This window comes from Pelodiscus sinensis, chromosome 1 (genome assembly GCF_052426305.1).
Source record: "Pelodiscus sinensis isolate ZL-2025 chromosome 1, ASM5242630v1, whole genome shotgun sequence".
Lineage (NCBI taxonomy): Eukaryota > Metazoa > Chordata > Testudines > Trionychidae > Pelodiscus > Pelodiscus sinensis.
This window is the reverse complement of record NC_143052.1, coordinates 6913502-6925641: the sequence shown is the minus strand read 5'-3', so window position 1 is coordinate 6925641 and position 12140 is coordinate 6913502. Positions and strand designations below refer to the sequence as shown.

General features: G+C 44.6%; 1 protein-coding gene across 1 annotated transcript in view; it reads left to right on the top strand.

The window, feature by feature from the left end:
- The window catches only part of LRGUK (leucine rich repeats and guanylate kinase domain containing), an 87435-nt gene extending 75295 nt beyond the window's left edge, over positions 1 to 12140 (top strand). The window contains exons 18-20 of the mRNA XM_075925630.2: positions 365 to 487; positions 7931 to 8103; positions 9819 to 12140. Coding sequence (XP_075781745.2) covers positions 365 to 487; positions 7931 to 8103; positions 9819 to 9970 — 448 coding nt within the window. The 3' untranslated portion in view covers positions 9971 to 12140. The remainder of the gene's footprint in view (positions 1 to 364; positions 488 to 7930; positions 8104 to 9818) is intronic.

Sequence of the window (12140 nt, the reverse complement as noted above, 5' to 3'; positions counted from 1 at the left end):
TCTGGACTCCTGGTGTCTCTTACTGCGTCAGTTGGTGCCTTCATAAACCTTGGACACCCCGAGGCCAACATTTTCACACACCGACACCCACAGCTAGACACCTGTATCCATTTAGAGAGCTACATTAGTGGCCTGAATTTTGAAGGTACTTTCAGAATTCCCATCAAAATCTAGGCGCTATGGAAGGTTTTGGCTTTAACTTTGGTGGCTCACTTTCCCCAATCCCTACCTGGCATAATACTAACCCAGTTTAGTAAAGTGTTCTGAGATACTCTGGACCCTGAGTAAGTGTGTTGAAAGTAGTGAATTATAGGACATGAATGCGTCCACCGCAAGCTTAACTTTCTTTTTCTGTCTTTTTCAGGGGTCTTGCAAGTACCCCAGCAGCAATCAGCCCAAACCGATTACTGGAGCCAACAGCATTTCTCCCAAGTGGAAGTAATGTCTCCCGAGACTGGAATCTGCCCCCTGCTAGCCCTGACACCAGGTGAGTTTAGTTATTGGATGAACAGGCTACTGCAGGATAGGATGAAGGAGAACCCTGTAGCCCACAAGACCTGAAACCATTTCCTCAGCTAATGTAGTGAGTTGTCTCCTCTGTTACCTCAACGGCCTTGTTAAACGCATGCTGCTACAATGTAAAACAAAACCTGGGGATGATCCTGCTTAAGTGCGGTAACTCATGTGGGTGACACAGCTGCAGACTGAAGGTTTCACGAGCTTCATTTTTAAAGTGGCAAGTGGGTGAAGGGAAGGAAGAGAATGGTAATGGGGGGAAGGGAGAAGGATGGAATGGGGACTTTACATAGAGAGACAAAACTAGAGCGATCAGTGTTGAAATCACAAAGTATCTGGGAAATCACAGTGTTTTTCTGTCCTCTGTGTAAGGAGACACTGGTGGTTAATTATTTGGGGGGAGAGGGCTGGTGGTGATATCCTGCTGTCATGGGTTGGGCCCCCCCGGTTCTCCCCTCAGGCTTACAGCCCTGTCATCATTGGGGTGACCTACCCACGCACCTTCCCCCCACCCGTGTTTCCCTAAGATCAGTTATGAGTTTCACGTAAGGTTAGTGGCCCGACTAGGAGTCCACTGAGTTCGTGTTTCCCTGGTTGTTAGTGGTCTGACGCGAGGGAGGAGGGGGACTCGGGCCCACCCTCACTCTGGGTCCCGACCCAGGACCCTAAAGGCAGCGGTGCACTGACGCTGCCTGGTTGGTGGGGATTCCCCCGTAATTCACCAACCCTTGGGATATGGCTGAGGCGCCGCCACGGTCTCCTGCCCCCTTCCTGCGTCACTTCCTCCTCCTCGCTGGTCTCGCTCCTCCCTCAGCAAGTAGGGTCGCCTCCCACGCTGCTGGTGGCTGTTCCAACCCCGCCGGGCTGGTCTCCCTCTGCCAGAGCAAGTCCTCCCTCTTCTGCCCTCTCCGGGCGCCTTTGGAAGGGCCCGCCTAGCGTGGCCCCGCCCCTCACTCCCGGGTGACAGCTAATGACATCATCGGCCGGGAGTCCCTCACTGATGACGTCTAGACCCCTGGCCACCCCCATGCAAGCGGGGCACGTTAGCTGGGGCGCTGCACGCACGCAGCCGCGTCCCTGGCTCCCGGCGCCTTCTGCCACCGCTGCTGGTCCCGCGGCATCCTCGCCGGTGTGTCTCTTGCCCCTCGCGTGCCTGGGAGTGCGGGGTGCCGTGAGCTCTCGGGCGGCAAGAACCGGCGCCCCATCACACCTGTCTACTCACATTCTGATCTTGTGGATTGTTTGAGCGTCAGTAATCCCTCCAGATCTCTCTACCCAACCCTCCTATCCTATTGCTCTATTTGTCTCCTCTCCCATTGTACTCCCTGTGCCTTTGTTATAACCCTTTCTTATTCGTGGACCCCCTCGGTCAAAGATGGCAAAGACCCTGAGGGCAGATGGCAGCTTGATCCTTGAGCACTGAGCTTCCAGCTCCACTTGCTGCTACCTGCGAGACCTCTAAGTGATCTGTTGCTCCTGTCAGGGAGAGGAGATAAGCCTCTCTCTTCTACTCCAAGTAGGGGACAGAAATAGGGCAGTCTAATCTTCATTTTAAGGGGGAAACTGAGGCACAGCATGGTGAATTTATTTGCCTGAATTTGTCCAGTGAGTCAGTGGTAAAGCTAGGATTAGAGTTTATTGGTTCCTGACTGCCAATCTCATTCTCATTCCATACATAACAGAGTGCCTTTCTGGGGTATATGTCATTTTTTTCTGTAGGGTAGTGTTAATTAGTTCTTGAAAACTTGTGCATGAAGTCAGTGACTTGGCCTGATCTTGAGAGATGCAAAACATCCACAATCCCCTTTAACAGGGATAACCTTAAAAAACAAAGAATAGTCCTGCAGCACCTTAAAGACTAACAAAAATGTAGATGGTATCACGAGCTTTGTCCATGAAAGCTCATGATACCATCTATGTTTTTGCTAATCTCTAAGGTGCTGCAGGACTATTCGTTGTTTTTTTCAGTCTTTTCAGTTACAGACTGAGGCTTCCCCTCTGAAATTTTTTAACAGGGATGAAATGATTCACTTTATTCCTTGCCCTTTAGGGTGCATCTAGGCAGCACCCTTCTGTAGGAATAAGCTACTCAATTTGGCACTGTCTAAAGACCTTATTTTGAAATCTGGCACTGTGAAGACAATGCCAAATTTCAAAATGAGGCACTATTCCGATAAATCCCTTAACCTTTGTGGAAGGAGGATTACAGGGATGCCAGAATAGCACGCCCACTACTTCAGGAGATAGTGGAAGGCTTTAAAGACATGGCGTTGCTATTTTGGGATACTTCTGGTATCCTGAAATAGCGCCACAGTCTTGACGTACCCGTAGGCTGTAGAGTTCTTGCTTTTTCGTAGATAAACTTGCTGATGAAATATACCTACTGTTGTGTTTAAATCTTAAAGAGCTTGTACATTTTCACCACATGCTGTCCAGCCGGCCACTGTAATTACAGAAGCTAATTAACAGTATGTAAAAATGTTGAAATGGTAAGACACCTCTGTGGATTAGATTATATTGGATCCTTTTACCATACTGGAATCTTCCAAAGGGAACAGAGTCAGTGCATAAAAGAGACTCAGTGCATAATAAATTGCCAAGGGATTATGCATCATCTGTCTACACCAGTAAAGAGGCAAGACTTCTAACCCAAGTGAGTGTGAAGCTGTTATGAGTTGTAAAAGTGTTGAAGCCTCTCACATATGGGAATAAATGTGTCTTTCCACTCTAGCATAGTTTGGTGTTTTGACTTGAGCAGTGCTTTCATTTAACGCTCTTAATAACACAGTGGGAAAACAACTGTGAGGAGAGGGAAAGCAAACTGATAATCTGATTCATTTTCTGTGCATGCATCAGGCCTACAGCAAAATACAGAGTTATGTTGTCAAATCCCTTTGCGAGGAATAAGAATGAAGGCTTGGGTGAAAGTTGTTTGCTCTTCCATAGACTCCTCTAGTGCTTCGTAAAACATCACATCAAAGATTTAATGATAAAGCCCGTGATGGTTTGGGATTTTTTTGATTTGCATATTGAGGTGAATTAATATTTTTTTATTTTTAATTTCATGCTTCCAACATTTGGGATAGAAGAACCAGTAAAATGAAAAATCGTATGGGGTAAGAGTGTGGCATAAGTGTAAATTACTGGCCTGTGGGCATAGAAAACAAAGCATTGTCTCTTCACCTCTGGACCGGGGCCAGCGAATGAGTTGGAGACCTCACTGGGCAATGTCCCAAATCATATGCATAATTCATTGCATTCATCAGTTACTGCCCGAGTCTGAGCTGTTATGGAAACCAAATCAACTGTTACCTCAAAAAGCAGGCAGCCTGCAGGCCGTTGACACTTAGTGTGGTAATGCTCAGTATGGTAGCTGGTCTGTGAATAGAAGAGTTCCGCAGTTCTGCCCAAAATATGTCTCTAGTGGATGGCTGCACAGGGACCTGCATTCTTTCAGCACATCTATGGCCTTCCTGTTTATCTGTGAGCTCCTCTCTGCCTTGCAAGGGGAACTTCAAGGCCCAACCTTCCATGGTCCCACAGAAGAAAGCCCCATGAATCATACTTTCTCGGACTTCTGATATCCTCTGCCAGTTACTACTTGCCCCTCATTAATGTACCGTATTTTCCGGTGTATAAGGCGACTGGGCGTATAAGACGACCCCCTAATTTTCCAGTTAAAACATAGGTTTTGGCCTATACTCGCCGTATAAGACTACCCCCCCCTTCTGAGGCAACACCATTTAAAAACACCAGCCCGCTGGATGTGCCCTAATACAGTACTGTAGCTTTGGCTACATACAGAACGTCCCTGTGCTGATACTGTATGTACCGCGCTGAGCCAGTCCCGGCAAGCGGTGTATTCTATTAATGCATACAAAGCCTGCTCGGATTGGCAAAGGTTGTAATAGCCCGCCTCTCTGACTCAGCCAATCCGAGCAGGCTTTGTATGCATTAATAGATGACACCGCTTGCCGTGATTGGCTCAGCGCGGTACATACAGTATCAGCACAGGGACGTTCTGTATGTAGCCGAAGCTACAGTATGTTTATACCCAGCGTATAAGACGACCCCCGATTTTTGGGGGATGTTTTTTAGTATAAAAAGTAGTCTTATACGCCAGAAAATACAGTACTATGATATGGCTGTCTGTCAGGGGCTACACTTACCTTCCCTAGGGGACCTGCACAACATTGGTTGTTACTGGTCCCTTAACCAGGGCAGACATGGAGCCAGGTACTCACCTCATGTAGATCAGTACAGCTCCATTGACTTCAGTGGAGATGCGCTGATTTACACCAGCTGAAGGTCTGACCCAGAATATTGATTATTTAACGAAAGTCCCATCACCACCATACAACATGCAATGGAAACCACTGATCTGTTGCAATGTTATGCATTCACATGGAATTATGTATATTGGGGTGAGCATAAATATGAGACCCCATTACAGTCCAGTGTTTTAATTTATTTCATATATGTGCGGAGGTTGTCTTGGTGTAAGGAAAAGGAAAAAAGTAACTCAGAAGATAAGCCTGGCCATCCCTAACTACAGAAACGAATTTCCCAAATGTCCCTAATGCCTATACACATTGAAGATGTGCTAGATGTTCAGAGCTGATTTACAGAATGCTTGGTCAGTGCCAAGGGGAGGTATTTCAAAGCCAGTGAGTTGAAAACCCGCAGGTCCTGTGATGGCAGGAACCATATAATCCCTGTTTGCCCCCACCCAATTTACTGTAATTTGTTTCTCACGCTGAGGAACTTTTCAGGAGTCCTGTAGTATGTTCTTGTTTATTTTTGTTACACTTATGCCCGAAGGCCCCAATCAAGGATCAAGCCCCTTTGGGCACAGTCTGTATCCAGTAATGCCCCGATACAGATTTATTCCAACTAACCAGGTCAATAAAACACAGTGTGAGGGATGAGTTAACAGTGTAGAAGCTGTAGAAACCATTTTATGTTTAGCTAAAAGCCATTTTGTATAACAGAAACCATTTTAGCTTTTTGCCTTTGCACGTAAACCAAAGTAAACTTTTTATTACCCCATGTGCCAGGCCAAGACAGATGTGCTATTGGAATGTGTTAATTGGGTTGGTTTAGACAGGGGAGGTACTCCCTCGTACCTGTCCGCCATCTTGTTGATAAGGCTTTATTTTCCTAGCTTAATTAATGATTTCTGTAATTGGATGCCCTAACGTCAGGCTGTTTGGTCAAGGGTATAAGAATACTAGGATTGATTGTATTAGCAGCCTTACTGGGCCCGACTTTGCTGGAACCACGTTTGGCTCACTTTGCTTTTATTGGCCAATAAAACTGTCTGTTTAGCCGCGTAAACTAAGTGAGGCTTTTGCTTCAACAACAGTAAGACATCAGGGCTACGTCTACACTGGCCCCAAATTCCGGAAAAGGGATGCAAAGCAGGTAAGTCAGAATAGGGAAATCCGCGGGGGTTTAAATATCCCCCGCGGATTTAAATAAACATGTCCACCGCTTTTTTTCCGGCTTGGGGAAAAGCCGGAAAAAAGCATCTAGACTGGCACGATCCTCCGGAATAAAGCCCTTTTCTAGAGGATCTCTTATTCCTACCTGAAAGTTGGGCCTTGAAAGTAGGAATAAGAGATCCTCCGGAAAAGGGCTTTATTCCGGAGGATCGCGCCAGTCTAGATGCTTTTTTCCAGCTTTTCCCCAAGCCGGAAAAAAAGCGGCGGACATATTTATTTAAATCCGCGGGGGATATTTAAATCCCCCTCGGATTTCCCTATTCTGACTTACCTGCTTTGCATCCCTTTTCTGGAATTTGGGGCCAGTGTAGACATAGCCTTCAAGTGTTTTTCTTGTCATTAGTTATACCCCTGGTGTCACATAGGTCACACTCTAATCCTTGGCTACTCAGGGAAACGGTGTAAGGATCTAATCCTCCTCCGATTGAGGTCAATGGCAGAATCCCCAGTTCTGTCCATAGGGGAAGATCATTTCCTGTGGGGTTTTCTGGGCTTTACACACTATTTTTTCTCATTATTTTGATTCTTCCCCCCCCACACACATATTTTGGCTTTTCTTGTTTTTGTATTTCATAGGCTCTGCCAGTTCATAACATTGTCTGCATCTGACTCCATTCTCCCCCCCTCCCCCAAGACAATGTAATCAGTGTTACTGCACTCCATGTGGGAATCACTGGGCTGAATGTGCTGGCCTGGCTTGGGCCAGAGGTCACATGAGATAATCAGAATGGTCTCTCCTGGCTCTAGAATCTATGAACCAATGTTTTCTTTCACACAATAGGCCAGAACAGCTGTTGTGAAAAGATGGCTCCATAAAACGTCTGCAGTCTCTACTACAGTCTCTTAAAAGTGTCTATGTGATTTTTTGTTTAAAATGAGTATTTATTTATGAGTGAAACAACAACTTTGGAGTAAATGTGTATCAAGGCATTTTTCTTTGAATTCAAATTCAGTCTGTGTTATAGATGCTGGATTCAGACTGTTGGAGACTGAACTCTGTAGTTCCAGAACAAGTTACAACCCGGGCATTCTCATTGTCACGGAAGCTGCCCATTCAGGCGTTGGCCTCCATGTTCATTCCCCACAATACAACCAAATACAGAGCTGTCTTTGTGCCAGAAACCTGTCCCTTGATGAGTGAAATGAGACCACAGATTCTTTTTGCATAAGCTACCTAACAGCCAGGTTATTTCTCCACTGGAGGGTTCATCATGTTAGGCACAGTGCACGTGCATGGTCAGAGATGGTCCTTTCCCTGAGGAGCATACACTCTAAAGAGATAAGACAGAGAAAATGTGGAAAAATGGAGGCATTATTCATTTCAGTGTAAGGGGAATTGAGGCAGAAAGAAACTATATGACTAGCCCAAGATCACCTTGGGAGTCTGTGCCACAGCAGGAAACTGGAACCTGATCCTCTAAATCCCAGTTCAGGACCTTCACCACAAAATGCTGCCTAGATGTGTCTTCTGTACAATGTTAAAATGTCCTAGTGAGCCTCACAGCCCCTCTATTCAATAAAGAGATCTTTATAATTTTTGTAAATTCTTCATTTTATCCCAGAATCACTTACTAAGAGAGACTGCTTATTATGCTGAATGGAGAACTGGCAAATGGGAACGCTTTGAGTTCTAATTCCATCTCGGCAACTGATTCGCTCTGTAGCGTGAAACGCTGCTTTTCTTCCTATCGTGATTGAGTAAATAAATAAAAAACCAGTGTGGGTGCAGGTACTTCCTCCAAAGGCATGTTGTCATGTGTGGAAAAAAAGTGCTATGTAACTGCTAAGGCTGATGATTTATTTCAGGCTCCCGATTAACAATATTACTGGCGTCACAGAAGTCATGTTAAACAAACCCGCAGTGTATGGTTTTTATTACCACTGAAGAATAAATCCATTCTCCCTCTCAGCCCAAGAGAATCACATGCTACTACCGGGTTATCTATGCTGTCCTCGGCTGGTGCATTTTCTACAGAGAGCTTGTCTGCTGAGAGCCCCATTCCCAATGCTCGGTATTCCGAAGAGTCCAGTGCAGAATGTGCGGACATCGGAGGAGTCAGCAGTGGCATGGAAAGTTCGAAAGGTATGAATTGTTTTCCAAAGCAATCTATCTTTTTGCTCAGCCTCTATACGAAGGGCCCTGTAATTATAGTGCAGGTCAGAGATACTCAGACTGCAGTTCACAAGCCACAAATGGCTGTGTAAAATGGCACCTGCCGCTCTTTGCAGCACATGATAGTAAAACAAGGCATGATTTTTTACTGTTATTAACCGGTTGTAGTTGATATGTCAGCCATCTTCTTTTGAGAACGTTTATCTATTAAATATTTTCCCTTTCACAGGGTATATCTAGATTACATGCCTCTGCTGACAGATGCATGTAAATTAGACTACCTGACATAGTCAATGAAGCGGGGATTTAAATATTCCCCGCTTCATTAAAATAAAAATGGCCACAGCGCTGTGCCGGCTCAGCTGATCGTCGGCACAGCCCAGCAATCAAGACGCGCATCGGTTGACAGGGAACCCTTTGTCGACCGCTCCTGTAAACCTCATTTCACGAGGCATAAGGCATGTAGTCTAGACATACCCACAGGCTGTGTCTAGCCTGGCAAGTTTTTCTGGAAAATCAGCCGCTTTTCCGGAAAAACTTGCCAGCTGTCTACACTGGCCACTTGAATTTCCGGAAAAGCACTGACGATCTCATGTAAGATCGTCAGTGCTTTTCCAGAAATACTATGCTGCTCCTGTTCGGGCAAAAGTCTTTTTCCGAAAGACTTTTGTGCAAAAGGGCCAGTGTAGACAGCACAGTACTGTTTTCCGCAAAAAAGCCCCGATTGCGAAAATGGCGATCGGGGCTTTTTTGCGGAAAAGCGCGTCTAGATTGGCCACGGACGCTTTTCCACAAAAAGTGCTTTTGCGGAAAAGCATCCTGTTAAATCCAGTTAAAAATCCAGTTAAAAAAGCATTTTCGGAAAATCATGCCAGTGTAGACGTAGCCACAGTGTTTAAATAAGAACATATAGCACATAGTAAATGACACAATGAATTCACATGTCTGTACCTCTTTTGTTTGATGATGATGGCTAATTTGGCTCCTGAACTACTAAAGACTGAGTATCAGTGGTGTAGCTGCATCCAGATTACAATGCAATTGCATTGTCTCAACTTCTTGATTTATGTAGCAGTCACTAGAAGGGATCACTACACGACAGAAAATGATTACCATGTGCATACAATATAGTTAATGTACTGGATTTTTAATAGTACATGTCTTAAGAACACCAAAATGGTGGCAATTAATTTAGACATGTAGTTACCCTTCCACATCTATGAACTAGGGGTAGTCACTAGGGCTGGTTCAAAATTTCCTATTAACTCTTTTTCAACAGAAAACTGAGCTTACTGCTAAAAATATTTTGTAGAAATTTTCAACTTTTTATTGAAAAACAAAAATGCAAAAAATTTCAATTAAAAAATGTCTTTGTGGTGCCTCAAAATGAGTTGTCATCTGTGTTCCCCATGCCCCCATCCTGCTCAGGGCTGAGTTCCTTTTCCTTTGGTTCCATAAGACCATTGAAAAAGTCACCGGATATTTGATGAGGCTTTCTCCACTGGGAAAGTTCCACTTGAATCGCACTTGGATGTCTCAGCTGATTCAAGTTTTGAAAGAATGACTGCTCGCTGGGGGCTTGTGAGGAAGAAGGAAGGCCAGTCCCGGATTATATAGCCTTGCTCAATGAGAACAATATTTTTTTGAAATTACTTTCTAATTTGTATGTTTGTTAATCCTCGCAGATGCTGAACTTTCTAATGACACTCTTGAAAAAACCCCCAGCCAACCCAAGTCCAGTTCTCCTGGTGTGCCCCAGATGGTAAATCGACCAGGCTCCGACGCCAAACCCGTCCTACCTCCAATCCCATCAGGGCGGAAAACGTCAGACCCTTGATGGTCGACATCAGCTGAGGCGTTGCCTTTGTTCATGCTGATCTCTACAGTCTAACTTGAATACTGGTTTTGGTATAATTTTTACACACACACACACACACACACACACACACACACACACACACACACACGTCTATCAAAGTATATTGTCTGTCTGAATCCATCTCTGATTAATTCTGAATCACTCTTCTTTTAAAAAAAAAAGTTATTTATAACTTTATTTAAAAAAGTCCTTTCTGCGTTTCCCAGAGCTAGAAATGATTTCCCCAGATGCTCCCCATTTGAAAATGTCTCTATTTTCCCCGAGATCCATGTGATCAGATCTTCCAGGGATATTTTTTCTATTTCCCTGACTTAATTGAGGTGTGAAAGCCTGAAGGCTCTAATGATAATGTTGCTTATAGCGCAAGACTGCTGAATTAGTTTTTGCTAAGAGGGATTTAATGTGATACTTAGATTTAAGTGAGGAATGGAAACTACTTGGTTCCAAGGCAGCCTTTTAGAAAAGCTCTGTCTTTTAGAAATGAGAAGTTATTTTTGATACACATGTATATTTAAACAAACAACCCACAAAGGAATCATCAGAACAAATCCTTAATTAATTTGATTTTGTTAACGTTTTAACTGTTTGCTGATTATGCTAAGATCTGCTTTTGCCATGTATATTAGATATGAGTCTCAATATTAAATAAACCTCATACATTAACCTTTTTCATTACTAATTTATAAGACTATAGTTGTAGTTATTGAACAAATAACCTGCTCTGATAAGCTTGCACTGGGAGGCCCTAGTGTTTATGTAACACCAACGATGTTCCCGCTAAGGTGCGCACCTGCACAAAAAATTCTTTCCTCACCCACCTCCTCTGGAGAGCCGTGCAGCAGCACTTGTGCGGCAGGTGGGACCGACTGAGATGGTGTCTTGAGGGAGCTGCTGGGGTCGGGGGCTGGTACCTGCTGTGGCTGCGTGGTGGGGGAGAGGGGGCGGAAGGCCTGCTCCAGTGGTCAGGGCTGCCACGTGGCAGGGTGAGCCAGGGCCTGTTCTGGCGGCTGAGGCCAGGAACTGAACCTGCCGCATGGCCGGGGGTAGGAAGTGTCTGCTCCGGCGACCAGGCACATGTGTGTTAATAAATTGGGTGCCACGGTAGCACACATCCAAACCAGCATGACCTCAATATTAGTGCACAAGCCAAAACTCACTCCACTCATGTTTGGAAGATCTTAGAGGGACCACTGAACACCAGTCATGTGCATGGCACATTGTAAAGATGGGAAGACATGCTCCATGATCTGTTATACCAGATTGGATTAAACTTTGCCTGTGCAAGTGCTCTAGATTTACTCCAGTGTAACAGATCAGAATTTGGCCATGGCCAGTAAAATCTAAATTAGATGGACCAAAAAAAAAAAAAACCCAACAGATCGTGGCATATAAGGGATAAATCAGATATGTGGAACTTAAAGAAAAATACAGTGATGCCTGTAAAAGAACCCAACTTTAAGAACAACGTGAGGGTCCTGTGGCACCTTAGAGACTAACAAAAATATCACGAGCTTTTGTGGGTAAAACCCACTTTATCAGATGAATTGGAGTGGAAATATAAGAAACCAATGTTGGGCCCAGAAAAACAAGTCCTGGTCAACATTATACTAAGGAAAGTTAACAAAGGCTAATTTCATAGGCCTCTGAGTATTCTTGACCAGAACCAGGAAAGTGGTTCAGACAGAGGCGCACCCTCCATGCTGGCTTAGGTTATAAAAGATAAGATAAGTGATAAATTACATATTTGTACCTACTGCGGCTTGCTTTGAGAACTGGTCAGAAATTCCCTGTTTTTGTTCCCCTTCGCTAATCTTACCTCCCTATTTTTTTGCCCTTTGTTTGTACCTGACTCTCTTGTCTCCTTGTTCCTGGTACCTGCCTTTTGTGATTGATAAGAAAGTTGCTGATGCATTCTGAAGCGCTTCTGGCCACAATGTATGGTTGGCTAAGATATGCATAGATATTAAAAGTTTCTAGAAAGGGGGTAAGTGGCTTGGGTGAAGAGCTTATGACGCGACGGAACTGTCTTTATAAGCCTACCTGTTACTAAAATCGCGGCTGCTTCTCTTTGGAGACGGGCCGCTCTCTATTGTTGTGTGCACTCTTCAATAAAGAGCTTGTGATTGGA